Here is a 16306-nt window from a genome sequence, read left to right on the forward strand (position 1 = left end):
CTTTTACATCAGATGATTTGTATTAGATGATTTGAGCAGTCTGTGGAACAGTATAGGAACTGTAGTGTTAGTACTTCTGTGTCGGGGGAGGGGGGGGGGCGGGAGGGGAAGAGGGAACAGGGAATATCTTGCCTGATTTCTTTTTTTTTCTAGTTTATATAAAGTCACCATTATGGTTTTTGTACCTGGGTGAGAAAATTGTTAGGTTTAAGGTGCAAGTTCCAACTTGCTTAGACAAGTATGTGCGCGATGATCCCTTTTCAGGTTTTGAATATTTGCCCCCCACTTAATTTAAGATGACCAAGTACTAGGTTAGGATAGATAAAAGCTATTTGGAGAGTGCAGTGGCATAGTCAGATGAAGAGTGGCATTAGTCTGACAAAACCGGTTCAAATGTAAATTTAGAGAAAGAAGAGAATTAGTCAAGTGTAGAAAGCTAAAAGCCATATGAAATTTGAAGTTTACTCCCTACTCTGCAATAGACACTGAGTTTACACAAAAATTACATCAACTGAGTAAACTGATTGTGTTTTTTTGTTTGTTTGGTTGGTTGGTTGGTGGGTTGGTTTTTTTTTGGTTTCAAATACCAATACACTGATGCTCTGTTTCTTCACTTGCAGCTGCACTCAGAGCTTGTGCTGATGGAGGTGCTAATCGTCTATATCACATCACAGAAGGAAGCCAGGACAGGTATGCTAACAGTAATCGTGATGTCATCTCTTTTAAATTAAAGTAAAATGTGGAGGAACAGGATCACTGAAGTAGCTGCCAGATCTGTACATGATACTTTAACAAACTGTGGCCACATGGTAGAAGTGAACAAAATCTGAACGCCCAAAACCAATATGCATATGCACAACTCCTGAGAAAAGGCCAAATTAGTGTATTGTACTACAATTAGTTTTCAATTATGAATGTTTTTTCCATACCCATAGGTTGGCTCATACTTAATTTAATAATTTTATCTTCTGCTCAGGTCTTCAGAAGGTGAGGCTTATTTGAAATGTTTGGTGTAAAGGATTGATTAGCTAGGAACACAAAGATCAGCTAGAACTGGATTCCAAGAAGTACTTCTTCCTTTAAAACTGTTGCAATTGTTCTGTGTAAGGGCAGAAAAAGAGTGGAGCGCTGACATCCGTAACTGTCATCTCATTTTGCATGACAGCTAGCAGGGCAACGGCTATGAGAGTCATGTAGTAGCAGGTAGTATAATGCCTTCTCTGCTATATCTTTAATTACTTTTCCCAACTAAAAGTTCAAAAACATATAGGTAGCCTAAAATACCTTCTTTCCCTAAGCCCACTGTTTATAGCTCTTTTACAGCTCTGTTTTCAATCTGTCTTACTTTATGTCTCCATCAGAGCTAGGGCTTTGATCTGGATAGGCTGGACCGATGGGCTGAGGCCAACTGTATGAAGTTCAACAAGGCCAAGTGCCGGGTCCTGCACCTGGGGCACAACAACCCCAAGCAGAGATACAGGCTGGGAGATGAGTGGTTGGAAAGCTGCCTGGCAGAGAAGGACCTGGGAGTACTGGTCGATAGTCGACTGAATATGAGCCAGCAGTGTGCTCAGGTGGCCAAGAAGGCCAACAGCATCCTGGCTTGTATAAGAAACGGTGTGGCCAGCAGGACTAGGGAAGTGATTGTCCCCCTGTACTCGGCTCTGGTGAGGCCGCACCTCGAGTACTGTGTTCAGTTTTGGGCCCCTCGCTACAAGAAGGACATGGAGGTGCTCGAGCGAGTCCAGAGAAGGGCAACGAAGCTGGTGAGGGGTCTGGAGAACAAGTCTTACGAGGAGCGGCTGAGGGAGGTGGGATTGTTCAGCCTGGAGAAGAGGAGCTCAGGGGCGACCTTATCGCACTCTACAGGTACCTTAAAGGAGGCTGTAGAGAGGTGCGGGTTGGTCTATTCTCCCATGTGCCTGGTGACAGGATGAGGGGGAATGGGCTAAAGTTGCGCCAGGGGAGGTTTAGGTTGGATATGAGGAAGAACTTCTTTACTGAAAGGGTTGTTAGGCATTGGAATGGGCTGCCCAGGGAAGTGGTTGGGTCGCCATCCCTGGAGGTCTTTAAAAGACGTTTAGATGTAGTCCTTAGTGATATGGTTTAGTGGAGGTCTTGTTAGTGATAGGACAGAGGTTGGACTAGATGATCTTGGAGGTCTCTTCCAACCTAGACGATTCTGTGATTCACTGAAGCCTCTGGAAAAACTTGTGGTCTTAGCAAGAGATGACAAGAGGAACATCTGATGTGTTTCACCGGTGCTGAAACAAACTATGTCCTCTTCATTCCTCTTCTGAGGCCTTAGAAACAATCTGCTTGCACTGTGAAGTGAGATGGGTACTAAAATAGGATGTCTACTTTTTCTTTTTAGTTATTACTGATTTAGTGTCAGGACTTCATACACATCCAAAAGCAAGTACAGAGGTTGTGTATAAATGTATGTGCTAGGAGAGGATATAAATCTGAAAGAGGAATCATAGAAAGGCTTAAGTTGGAAGGGACCTTATGATCATCTAGTGCCAACCCCCCTGCGATGGGCAGGGATGCCACCCACTAGAACAGGTTGCCCAGGGCCTTGTCCAACCTGGTCTTGAACACCTCCAGGAATGGGGCATCCACAACCTCTCTCGGCGACCTGTGCCAGTGCCTCACCACCCTCTGAGTGAAGAATTTCCTCCTGACCTCTAATCTAAATTTGCCCTCTTTTACTTTAAAACCATTCCACCTTGTCCTGTCATTATCTGCCTGAGCAAAAAGTTGCTCGCCATCTTTTTTACAAGCCTCCTTTAAGTACTGACCAGCTGCAATGAGGTCACCCCAGAGCCTTCTCTTCTCCAGGCTGAACATCCCCAGCTCTCCCAGCCTTTCTTCATAGGAGAGGTGCTCCAGCCCCCTGATCATCTTCGTGGCCCTCCCCTGGACCCACTCTAACAGCTCCACATCCTTCTTGTACTTGGGGCCCCAGACCTGCATGCAGCACTCCAGGTGAGGCCCCACAAGGGCAGAGCAGAGGGGCACAATCACCTCCCTTGACCTGCTGGTCACACCTCTGTTGATTCAGCCCAGGATGCAGCTGGTCTTCTGGGCTGCAGGCATGCACTGCTGGCTCATGTTGAGCCTTTTCATCTACCAGAATCCTCAAGTCCTTCTCTGTGGGGCTGCTCTCAGTGTGTTCTTCTCCCAGTCTGTCCTCATGTCTGGGATTGCCCTGACCCAGGTGCAGCACCTTGCACCTGGCCTTGTTGAACCTCATTAAGTTCACATGGGCCCACTTATCAAGCTAGTTCAGGTCCCTTTGGATGGCATCCCTTCCTTCTGTTGTATTGACTGCACCACTCAGCTTGGTGTCATCTGCAGACTTGTTGAGGGTGCACTCAATCCCATTTACTACATCACTGATGAAGATATTAAACAGTGCTGGTACCAAAACAGACCCCTGAGGGACACCACTTGTCACCAGCCTCCACCTGGGCTCAGAGCCATTGACCACACCTCTCTGGGTGCAACCTTCAAGCCAATTCCTTATCCACTGAATGGCCCACCCTTCAAATTGATCTCTCTCCAATTTGGAGATCAGGATGTCATGTGGGACAGTGTCAAAGGCCTTACAGAAATCCACGTAGATGATGTAGCTACAAGATATATATTATTCAAGATGATGTATCTTCCTGTCCTTCAAAACAAAGATGAGAATTAGAGAGGAAGACTGTAGTGTTCAAATGGAAGTTAACTTAAAATTGGTCACCTGTGAGAATTTTATTGTCTGAAATCTATGACTGCTAACACCCAGACTGAAAACTGCTGAGCACTACTAAATACTATATGTATCCCTTACATAATCTATTTCTCTTCTCCTAGTAGTTGCTTACAGAGCCATGCACGCCTTAATCTTGAATACAAATGGAAATCTTTTTGACTTGCAGCAAGCGGTTCTCTTTGATAATGGTGATTCTTTCCAAGGAGACACAAAGGCAGAAAAGAAGCAACATTTTAGAGCTTTCATTTTAACTTCTCCTGTAACCCATTCATCTCTTCTGCACACCTTTATATTCATATTAAATAAATATAATTCAGGGGAAAATGAATTATTATACCTTGGCTGAATAGTTCTTTCAGTCTTACGTACTTGGCCCTTGGAGTATTTCTTTTCTCTGTCTTTCTTCTTTTCCTCTTAATTGCTTTGGGTAGTAGGTATATTTTACCTTCAAAGTGATTCTTATGAAATAATTAAAAAAAAAAAAAAGACCTGCATAATTTTAATTTTTGTCTTTAAAGATATCACTCTGCTGGAAAGAATATTCATTTACTTCTATGAAGCATTTTCCCTACAATTCCCTGTCCAGTGTTATTAAAGAACTGTCTACTCAGACTCTACTGACATGTTAATCTTTTTTTTAATGCTGCCATAACCTTCTGTTTAAAATTCTATTTTATTCAAAGTCTTGATAGCTAATTGTGTTGTATCAAAACCAAAAAACTGTAGTCCTTTAATTTTAGAGAGATTATTATATGCAAGAGATTTGAATAAAGAACTTGATTGATATTTTTGGCTTGATTCTCAGTGACACCTGAGATGTCTTTCTGCTGCTCTGGCAGTGTGAAGAATCTTTTAGAATCAGAAGAAATTATAATAACATTCTCGGAAAAGGACAGCTTGCAATTTGGGACTCTTATAGGGGTTTCTTCCTTTGGAGGTAAGTGAAATTGGTGGTATTTTGAAAGGTCCATTGCAAATTCCTAGAAAAATATAGGTCTGGAAATGAACTCAAGAGATCTATCCATCTTTTTCCTTGCCTCAGGGTGAAAACAAACCTGACCATTCCATTTCTGACATGTCTAGGTAGCCGGTTCTTAAAAAATCTTTTACTGGGAATCCCTTCACCCCTATCCAGCTTCCTCTGTTTTAGTCTAAAACAGACCCAGCTTGTTTGGTCTTCCCATATAGGTCACCATTTTGTTGCTCTTCTTGGCCTCTCTTCAATTAGGACAATTAAGAGATACTGTATCTGTCTTAAAGTGCTGTGGCTGAAGCTGGACAAGAGGCTCCACAGGAGACATACCCAGTGGTGAACAGTTCTTTAACTTGCTTCTTGGGTCAAGTCAGCCTGTGCTTTTGAATGAAAAGCAGCAAGTGCAGATTTAAAGACTCACTGCTTCCTGCCTCTGTGCTGTCATCTACTGGCAAGAAAAATGATGAATAGGTTTCTGCACCATCCATCAGTATCTTGACTTGGTTCTGTGCTTCTGTGTGGTTCACATCTTCCAATCAAGTCAAGGAAGTTCTCACCTTTCTGCTCCATAGCACTGCGTAGACTGGATTAGCAATGTGTTCATGAGGTTAGATCTGTAGGTCATGAGATTGAAGTATATAAAACGTTACACATCTTACTTTTTTTTGGTGTGTGTGCATGTCATTTCTATGATGTGTTTGTTTTGCCTACAAATTCATGTGAAAAATAATCTGAATCCCAATTATTGGGGAGGGGAAGTGGCAGAGGAGTAACAAGATACCCTTCATTTTGGTAACTACTTATGAGGAGAAATCATGCTGTTTTTTTCTCAGTGGTGTGTTAAAAACAAATTACCTTGTAGAGCAGGAGAGGCAGGAAGAGTAACCGAAAGCGAAGGAACCTTTTCCTTGGACATACCTATCCATGGGCACTGTCTGTGTCAGGGACAGTGGAATGGCAGAAGGGAAGAGACTGACTCCTGTACTCTGTTGCTTTTTTTTTTATTATTATTTTCTCTCTTTCTACCTAATAACCTTTCTAACCATGAGAGTTTATTTTCCTTAGACTATTGTTTTTTCTTTGTTAACATCTGTTCCCACTTAGTAATAAGGATTACTGCTAAAGTGTTCTTGATTGCTACACATTTGCAGCTAATCACAGTTAAAGGTGAGTTACTGATCTTTATGTTGTTTTTTTGCTCTGCCTTATTCTGTCTGCCTTTCCTGCCCTGTTGTGTATTTCTTCGAATCACTATGAAGCACTGTTATCCACTTCAGAGTTAGGTCCTTGCTTATCTGTATCACACTACAGCAACTCCTTTCTCAACACTTTCTGATTAAATCTTAAGGCATTGATTAACCTCTGTGTCACTAGCTTTGGGGTATATGAAGGTGAAGATGCATCAAAAACTATCATCGTATTGGCACCTGTAAAAACGACCATTAGTACTTGTGTCTCAGATGCTGTTTTCCAGAGAGATGTCAAATCTGTTGTGTACTCAAGTTTTGAAACTTTAAGAGCTTTAGGTCAAAGCGGTGAGCAATGGGCTCTATAAGAGAAAAGATGATCCTATCATAGGAATACTGACTTTCTGGTATTTGGTTTAGTATTGCAGTGTATAAGGCTTTTGACACCGTTTCCCACAACATTCTCAAGAAACTGGCTGCTCGTGGCTTGGACTGGCGTACGCTTCGTTGGGCTAAAAACTGGCTGGATAGCCTGGCCCAAAGAGTTGTGGTGAATGGAGTCAAATCCAGTTGGAGGCTGGTCACTAGTGGAGTCCCCCAGGGCTCAGTACTGGGGCCAGTCCTCTTTAATATCTTTATCGATGATCTGGATGAGGGGGTCGAGTGCACCCTCAGTAAGTTTGCAGATGACACCAAGTTAGGTGCGTGTGTTGATCTGCTCAAGGGTAGGAAGGCTCTGCAGGAGGATCTGGATGGGCTGGACCGATGGGCTGAGGCCAACTGTATGAAGTTCAACAAGGCCAAGTGCCGGGTCCTGCACCTGGGGCGCAACAACCCCAAGCAGAGATACAGGCTGGGAGATGAGTGGTTGGAAAGCTGCCTGGCAGAGAAGGACCTGGGAGTACTGGCTGATAGTCGACTGAATATGAGCCAGCAGTGTGCTCAGGTGGCTAAGAAGGCCAACAGCATCCTGGCTTGTATAAGAAGCAGTGTGGCCAGCAGGTCTAGGGAGGTGATTGTCCCCCTGTACTCGGCTCTGGTGAGGCCGCACCTCGAGTACTGTGTTCAGTTTTGGGCCCCTCGCTACAAGAAGGACATGGAGGTGCTCGAGCGAGTCCAGAGAAGGGCAACGAAGCTGGTGAGGGGTCTGGAGAACAAGTCTTACGAGGGGCGGCTGAGGGAGGTGGGATTGTTCAGCCTGGAGAAGAGGAGCACAGGGGTGACCTTATCGCACTCTACAGGTACCTTAAAGGAGGCTGTAGAGAGGTGGGGATTGGTCTATTCTCCCACGTGCCTGGTGACAGGACGAGGGGGAATGGGCTAAAGTTGCGCCAGGGGAGGTTTAGGTTGGATATGAGGAAGAACTTCTTTACTGAAAGGGTTGTTAGGCATTGGAATGGGCTGCCCAGGGAAGTGGTTGAGTCACCATCCCTGGAGGTCTTTAAAAGACATTTAGATGTTGAGCTTAGTGATATGGGTTAGTGGAGGACTTGTTAGTGTTAGGTCAGAGGTTGGACTGGGTGATCTTGGAGGTCTCTTCCAACCTAGACGATTCTGTGATTCTGTGATTCTGTATCTTACTGTGCGACATGGGGTGGGGTGCCTGCAATGGTTAAGGATATCACTTATGCTACAAATCCACTTTCTTTCTGTGAAACGCATGAAGTATGAGTAGCAGTGAAGCTGAAATGATTGTGTATTTTGATGTAGCGTTTTCTAAATATAAAACATACATGTGATGAACTTCACTGATGAATGGAAATCCAGTTGCTACTATATAATTCATCTCTGAACCAGACATGCAGCAAGGCAGCTCTAAGAAGCTCTACATGTGTATTTGAACATTAAGAACAAATTTGGTTAAATATTTTAGTAAATATTTATAATTTTGTAAATATTTTAGTAAATATTTTGTATAATTGTATATAAATATTTAAAATAATTATATAATATGTAATTTTGTTAATATTGTCAAGCAAAAGAGAAACAGTGGGGAAGCATCTAGCAATGCCCATGAGTAAAATGAGATCCTGTGTCTTGTTTCCTGAATAACCTTCTACTCGTGGAAACGTGGGTCTCTAACAGGATCATAGAGTGAGAAATTCATATATACTTCAATATGTTCCATATTGGATTAGAAATAGGGTACTTATGAAGGTAATTAGCCATTGATGTAGATTAATGTAGGGTTGAGAGGAATTCTTTGCTTGAATTCTTTGCTTCAGATTAAACTGGGTGTTGCTTTTAAGCCATCTTATATTCAGGCAAAATTTAGGGCACTGATGCAGAAAACATTGGATGATATTTTCTTTGTATGGAGTTATACTAGAAGAGTACAATGACCTTTTCTTGTCTTTAAAATCTATTTGTTTTATGTTTTGGAGAGGATGTGAGATGTGATGTTTTTTCTTTATTAATGTTGATAAAATGATATGTTTCTGTAATGTTTTAAAAAAAAAAAAAAAGATAATATTGGCTTCTCCAAAACATCAGGGTCAAAACTATTTGAAATGGCTTTTCTGTTGCTGCTGGTGGTGAATAACTCTTTGAATTCAGGGATTACAGTCTAAAAGCCAAGAATGTTGTGAGCTGAGGTAGTGCTTTATTTGTCAAATGGCTTAAAGAAATCTTTTACATCAGACTTTTTTTTGCGTGACCCAAAGACTGTAACAGTTTTTAAAGATCAAAATCAGGATCTTGAGTTTATCTTAATAGATGTATCAGGAGTGTCCAGAAAACCCTTCCCTATCTACAGTCTGCTCCTTTAGGATACACCTGACTTGGGATCCATCTTTAAATCCTAGGAAGCTACCAGCCATAAATAAAGAAAGAAGAAAAAGATGAGTCCATTTGGAGTTGCATGATATGTTTGTTTTAGGTAGTGCAGATCAGAAATTCTCAATATCAAGGTATATTAGAATCATATACCTTTTGACTTTTTTCATCTATATCTTCAATACAATTACTTTCACTCACAAGTTTATATTTTCAAATGCATTTTTATTCCAGTAGACGTGTGCTCTGTAGTTCAAAGTTTCCTAATTCAGTGTTTATTTTGAAAAAAAAAAAATAATCCTTTCAAGAGAGACACATAGATTCAATCCTCAATTTAAGCTAAGGTTAACTTCCTGTAATAGTAGGTATTTCTTGAAAGTACTAGGGCAATAATATCACTAAGCTATGTAAGTATATCAAGCTTATTGGGTCTCTGAATCAAATGATCACAGAAATGATGAGAGGTGAAAATGACTGGTGCTTTTGAACGAGGTTTACTGCTGGGTTCCTCTTGATATTAAACATCAATATAAAGTCAGACCAGGAGTATGTATTCCGTGGAGTTATTGATTAAGTCATTATAGTTCTTTAATTCTGTTCACTTAGTCATCCAATGCTATAAATGAAAAATCTGGGAGTCATGTAGCCATAATTCAGATTCTGTTGAGAATTTTAGAAGGGGCAGAAGTACAGTGTTTTGCAGATCACACCATGGGGAGATAAATCTTGAAGGAGACACCACTGGAAGCATCTGTAAAAGCTGTTTTAGAGTTAAGTTTGCTTGGAGTTGCTTGGAGATCTACAAAGATGGAGAAGGACCTAGAGGTCAAGACATATGAGGAGCAGCTGAGGTCCCCTGGTTTGTTTAGCCCAGAGCAGAGCAGGCTGAGGGGAGGCCTCATGGCGGCCTGCAGCTCCCTCACGAGGGGAGCAGAGGGGCAGGCTCTGAGCTCTGCTCTCTGGGCACGGCGACAGGACCCGAGGGAACGGCATGGAGCTGGGACAGGGGAGGGTCAGGCTGGGTGTTAGGGAAAGGTTCTGCACCCAGAGGGTGGTCGGGCACTGGGACAGGTTCCCCAGGGCAGTGGTCACAGCACTGAGCCTGTTGAAGTTCAAGGAGCATTTGGACAACGCTCTCAGACACAAGGTCTGGTTTTTGGGTGGTCCTGTGTGGAGCCAGGAGTTGGACTCGATGATCTTTGTGGGTCTCTTCCAATTGAGGATATTCTATGATTCTAATTGTAGTTACTATTATATTCCATAAGCCATAACAGAAACTGGACAAGGGCTTTTCCACCATCCCCTCAACCTGAAAATCAAGCAGCAGATTATTATCTGATTTTAAAAGAAAGAAGAAAACAGACAAACAAACAAACAAAAAAAAAACACAATGAAGTGCTATAAATATTATCAGAATTTGATTGAGACAAAATTATTTATGTTGAATTTCTTATGTTTGCTATTCAAGATGGAATTTGTATACTAAATTAATATTTATAAGTAATAATGAGGGGAGGTTGCACTGTTGTCTACTGTTGTGACTCCCAGAAGTTAGACCTCAGTAAGAAAAAAGGCTTAGTCTCATCATACCTCACGTCGAGTACTGTGTGCAGTTCTGGGCACCACAGTAGAAAAAGGACATTAAACTGTTGGAGAGTGTCCAGAAGAGGGCGACGAAGATGGTGAAGGGCCTAGAGGGGAAGACATATGAGGAGTGGCTGAGGGCACTGGGCCTGTTCAGCCTGGAGAAGAGGAGGCTGAGGGGAGACCTCATTGCGGTCTACAACTTCCTCGCGAGGGGGAGTGGAGAGGCAGGTGACCTATTCTCCATAAACACCAGTGATAGGACCCGTGGGAATGGTGTTAAGCTGAGGCAGGGGAAGTTTAGGCTGGACATCAAGAAGAGGTTCTTCACTGAGAGGGTGGTTGCACACTGGAACAGGCTCCCCAGTGAAGTAGTCACTGCACCAAGCCTGTCTGAATTTAAGAAGCAATTGGACTGTGCATTTAGTCACATGGTCTAAACTTTTGGGCAGACCTGTGTGGTGCCAGGAGTTGGACTTGATGATCCTTATGGGTCCCTTCCAACTCGGGATATTCTATGATTCTATGATACTCTTACAGAAGCTATGAAACAACTAGCTTTTTATCATTGAAGTATACATGTCACAGAAACATGCATGTGTTGTTTCTTTTATTTCGGGATTATTTTTTTTGTGTTTCTGGAAACTGATAGTTACACCTTTAGGACAGGACATACCATTTTTTTACAAAATAACAAATGAAAAAGAAAACTAGGTAAACAACTAGGTAAAACATCAGAATGCCATTTCCAAAATGAATTCATTGAATTAACAAGTGTCAGAGACAGGTGTACCAGGCTTTGTCCTGAATAAAAGTGAGAATACCGTCCACTGATTAAAAAAGAAAACTGTAAATAAAGAACTTTTTGTTACTAGTTTTCTCAATGTCATCCAGTGAGTTACCAGATCATCTCTGATTCTCAGTCAATCAGTCTTAAAATGAGGACATGAACCCTTAATAAGGGTTAAAATGCTTTCCTTGTTCACATGGTCTCATCAGTTTCTGACATTCTTTGTCACAAGTTCAACCTATAAAGGGAATAAATATGATTCCTCCTCAAATCAGTATTTAATAAAGAATTTAATAAGGAGTAGTAGGTCCTGGTTGGAGTTGGACTTTACCCACATTATCATTTCAGGTACCTACATGTTTTGGCATAAATCCACAGATTTTTATTTTGATACCTCAAGGCATTCAAAAAATATGTTAGGATTGTGTTATTTTAGCCACATTGACAGACCTAACTGTGAGACTTTGCTTTTGTGAAGTGATCCTGATCTGCTCGATGGGAAGAACCAAAACACAAGTCTGAAGAGATGGAGTGACCAGCAAACACAAAACAGGCAGAGTAACTTAGAAACCAGGTCTCCTGGCTGGCAGTGAGGTGCTCTTCCCATAAAACTGTGCTGTTCCAGTAAGAGCACATAAGCCAAGTTGTAATTGCCAACCAGTAAAATAAAGGGTCATGATTTGTCCAGAACAGTAATTCTGGAAAAAAAATATAGGGAAAAAAGTGGCTGAGGAAAGGAGAATATAGGGACACCTTCAGTTAATCCCACGTCTCTCAATCAGAAGGTTTGTCTTGCTTCAGCTTCTTCAAATAGCTGCATCTGGGCCTCTAGTGTACTGTAAGTAGAGGAATGTCATCGCCATCTGGGTGATTTCTGGCTTTATGACACGGTAAAAATCATTTATGGCCACCCTGATGCTAGAAGTTAGAACTTCATAGCGATAAAATATCTGTGCATTGAGTCACCACTAGAAAAAGCAGCTCAGCAAAGAGTCCTGAGCTGGCCTAGGAGCACTCCTGCACTTTATAGTGTTTTGGTTCATTGTGCCTAAGGAGCAATTCGCAGGATCCAGGGGAAGTTGGCTCTGTGTGTAGTGCTAGGGTGAAATGTATGCCGGTGTTTCTTTTTGATCTCTAAATATCGATAGAAATGAAGTATTAGGCAGGCAAGGCTTAGTTTTATGGACCGATACTTTTTACAAGTGTTTCGGGGTGAAGGGGGAGTTTTACCTTGTTTGAAACAAAGCAAAAGTTGGAAGTTCTTATAAGTCTCAAGCTCATCTGGATCTGCAGCAATAGTACTCACCATCTAAAACTTAAAATACGAGCTTTATATTGAACATGGCAAGAGTGATCTTAAATTTGAAAGAAACTCTTTTAAGACTGAGAGGAAGGCCAAGAAGACAGATCAGTGTTCGGCCTGGGAGCACAGAAATACTAAATGCCTTAAAATGAATGTTAATAAATGACCTTGAAGTTGGCTGATCTGTACTGTTGCCCTTCAGAGATTTAGGGAAGGGTTACCAGTGTTGCAGTACCTGTTAATTTTGTAGATTTTTTTTTTTCACATAATGAAAATGGGAAGAGAGAGGGTATAGTCCCTTCCAGATGACTTCAAATTACCAAGTATTGCTTAAAGGGACTGAACACAAATAACACCCATAGATAATTATTCAGATTAGTTTTTGCTGTCTCTAAAATGTTCTTTCAGTAAACTTATTAGTGATTGTTGAAGTGTAAACATTGTTGTTTACTTCTTGAGTTTCTTTCCAATTCTCTTTTTCCAGTAGGCTCTGCTCTCTTTTTATAAATATGTGAAAGCCTGAAGTTCTGACTTTTAACAATTTGCATTCAAATGGGCACCTTTATTCTGAGAACAAATGATTATACACTTCAAATCTGTTTAAATTTAGTGTTAGTGAAGCCAGTAGCTTGCAAAGGAGGGGGGGGGGGGGGGGGAGGGCAACTTTATGCTTTCTAGAATGTAATGAGAAATAAAACTTTAAAATACAAATCCATTTATCTTTAAACTATTTCCCCAGTTCCTCTGCTAAGATTTGTTTTTAAATCTAATTGTATTCCAAAAGAGCATTTCCATATTACAAATTGACTCTTTCAGCTTTTCATTTTAAAGTGTTCTGAGTCACAGTTGTTTTCACAGAAAATGCTACCAAGAACAAGAAACTATACCCTCTTACTATGATCAAGGCTACTTATTAGTATTGATAAATGAGAATGAGAGGCTTATACTTAAATTCTCAAATTAACTATTTAGGTGAATGAGATATAAATAATGTCTCCTTTCTTGCCGAGTGGTTAAGAGTACCCCATGCCTGTTTTGAAGAGGACAAACCATGGAACAAAAACTGCAGAACCAGTTGTAAAGCTAACCGTATGAAGGGCTGAGCAGCATTTGATCAGTTGGACTGGGTATAGTTGCCAGGAAGCTCTACAGATTTCATAACTGAAGACACAGGGATTAATCCTTGGTACAAAGTTAGAGCCTCAAGAGATTGTAGAGCTAGCTTTTGGTGCTATCAGAAATAATTTGCTCAAGGAGGTGTATAATGTGTACAGTGGTACCTCCAATGCTGTTTTTGGTTACATTTATGTCCAGTGAAGCTCAAACATCCTTCAACTCATAGTTCACATAAAAGCAGCGCTCCTAGGTGAGTAGATATCTATGCACACGCATCTGCAAGCCACATACTACCTCCTTTGTTTAGATATCAATCTAGGCTTTATTTTTGCAAAAAGGGTTAAAAAAAAAAAAAAGTCTTCTAATCCCTTGATTTAGTTGAATTTAAAAATATAGATTATTTGCTGTCCCTGTCTGCCATGCAGACTACTTTTAAAATGTTTGGGGCAATGTCCCTGAAGAGCACAGTGAATGTCAATGACAGAGAGTACAGAGAAGATCATTTGGGTAACAAGTGAAAATACAAGGGCAGTGATGTAAAAAGATATTCAAAAGGTTGTTGGAAATGGCATGAGCTGTACAAAAGTATCTCACCTACTAGCAAGTCCAAATAATTGAGCAGAATGATGTCTGATCATCTGGCAGTTAGGGATGTGGCAGGATGTGAAACTCATGAGTTTGACAGGATCTAAGGTTACAGAGAGTAACCTTCAAATAAATGGAGATGAATGAAGGTCCACTGGGGTTGTCTAATGATGCCTCTTTAGCTATGTGGGACGTTCTGTATGAGCAAGTCTATTTGCAGACTGGTTTTGGTGTCTCTGCAGACCTCTAGACTAATATTGGCACATCATTCAGCTCTAGTTCATTAGCCCATCTAAGAAACTAAGAGTGTTTGGGCAGAAATACGCACTGAAGGCATTAGGATGATTTCTGAAACCAGAGTTAGCTTGGTGAGGGTATGCTGTATGCCATACACAATGCTTACAATTTATTTTTTTTTAATTTTTTTTGTAAGCACTATTGCAAATATAACCACCTCACAAACACGTTAGCACTGTAAAGGTACAGACAGAAGAGTGAACTTTAGACTGATAGAATCATCTAGGTTGGAAAAGACCTTCAAGATCATCAGGCAATCAACCTGACCTACCAAGTACCACCATTAAACCTTACCCCTTAGTGCCACATCTTCACATTCCTTAAATACCTCCAGGGCTGAGGACTCTACCACTTCCAGCGCTTGGCTACTCTCTCCATGAAGAAATTCTTCCTAATATCCAATCTAAACTTCCCTTGTGCAATGTGAGACCATTGCCTCACATCTTCTCACTTGTAGGTAAATCCAGGTAGACGACATCCACAGCCTTTTCCTCATCTACTAAGCAGGTCATCTTGTCATAGAAGGAGATTGGGTTAGGCAGGACCTGTCTTTCATAAACCCATGCCAGCTGATTCTGATTACATCGTTGTCCCCTATGTGCCGTGTGATGACACTCAACCTTATACTCATCTCTCATCAGTACATTTCCCTTCACCTCCAATAAAGGATGGAGAGGCTCCTTAATCCTCCTTTTGCTGTTGAAGTACTTCTAAAAGCATTCTTTCTTGTCTTTTACTGCACTAGCTAAACGGAGTTCCAGTTGGGCTTTGGCCCTTCTAATTTTCTCCCCACACAGCTTGACGACAGGTCTCTAGTCCTCTGGAATTGCCTGCCCTTCCTTCCAGAGTTCGTAAGCTCTCTTTTTCTTTCTGAGTTTGAGAAGCAGCTCCCTGTTCATCCAGGCTTCTCCCTGCAGTGTTTTGACTTTTGTCACATCAGGACTACTTGTTCTTGTGTCTTTAAGATGTCCCGAAGAAGGTCCAGCCTTCCTGGGGCTCCTTTACCTTTCAGAACCACTTTCCAAGGGGCCCCATTAACTTGTTCTCTAAATAGGGCAAAGTCTGACCTCTGGAAATCCAAGGTAGCAGTTTTGCTAATCGCAATACTGACTTCACTAAAGACCAAATACTCCATCATTTCATGCTCTCTGTGCCCAAGGCAGCCTCCAACCATCACCTCACACACAAGTTCTTCCCAGTTTCCAAACATCAGGTCAAGTGGGACACCTTTCATAGTTGGCTCACTCACCACCTGTTTCAGGAGGTTATCCTCCACATGTTCCAGAATCTCCTAGACTATTTCCTCTCTGCTGTACTGAATTTCCAGCAGACATCTGAGATGATGATGTCTCCCGTCAGAACAAGGGCTAGTGATCATGAGAACTTCAGAGAGATGAGAGAAAAGTGCAGTAGATGAAGGTCTAGATGGTAATTTCAGAATACCATCAAAGTACTTGTCTGGTGTGAGACATAATTGCATCATGAACACATTTGGAATAAATGCACATCTATCCTGCAGTAATTGTTTTTATTTCAAATAAGTACAGATGCACATACTGCATAATAAAGAAAGTACTGAAATGGATTAAGGACAAAGTGCATTCAGATAAAAAGCTTTGGCTTTGGACTGATTTCCTGGTTTATTCCTTTGTTTAACAATGGTTATTGAACTAAACTGACTGCTAAATGGAAGGGAAAAAAAAGTTGAATGAATAATACTTAGGAAGAACCCTAACACAAGGATGAATGCAACTCACTATGGCTGAAATTTGTCTTTTATTCTAGAGGGAGAGAAAACAAAGCTCACAAGTGAGTATCTCTTTGGGCATACTACATGCAGATTCTGCTAGAAATCAGGTTTTGTTTTTGTTTGGGATTTTGAAATGCACTTGGTGAATGAGGGGAAACTGATTCCATGCAACTTGAGCTTTTTTTT

The 16306-nt window shown here is 41.3% G+C and overlaps 1 protein-coding gene across 20 annotated transcripts in view; it reads left to right on the forward strand.

The window, feature by feature from the left end:
• Positions 1–16306, forward strand: part of TPK1 (thiamin pyrophosphokinase 1) — a 324434-nt gene that overhangs the window by 123883 nt on the left and 184245 nt on the right. For 9 of the 20 annotated variants that reach the window (XM_040547190.1, XM_040547209.1, XM_040547203.1 and 6 more), the window contains one exon: positions 621–690. The exons of 3 other annotated variants lie outside the window; for them this stretch is intronic. In XM_040547190.1, coding sequence (XP_040403124.1) covers positions 621–690 — 70 coding nt within the window. Of the gene's footprint in view, positions 1–620; positions 691–4565; positions 4698–16306 lie in introns of all 20 variants that reach the window. 8 more of the 20 variants (XM_040547187.1, XM_040547193.1, XM_040547192.1 and 5 more) reach the window with 1 other exon arrangement.

This window comes from Cygnus olor, chromosome 2 (assembly GCF_009769625.2).
Source record: "Cygnus olor isolate bCygOlo1 chromosome 2, bCygOlo1.pri.v2, whole genome shotgun sequence".
NCBI lineage: Eukaryota > Metazoa > Chordata > Aves > Anseriformes > Anatidae > Cygnus > Cygnus olor.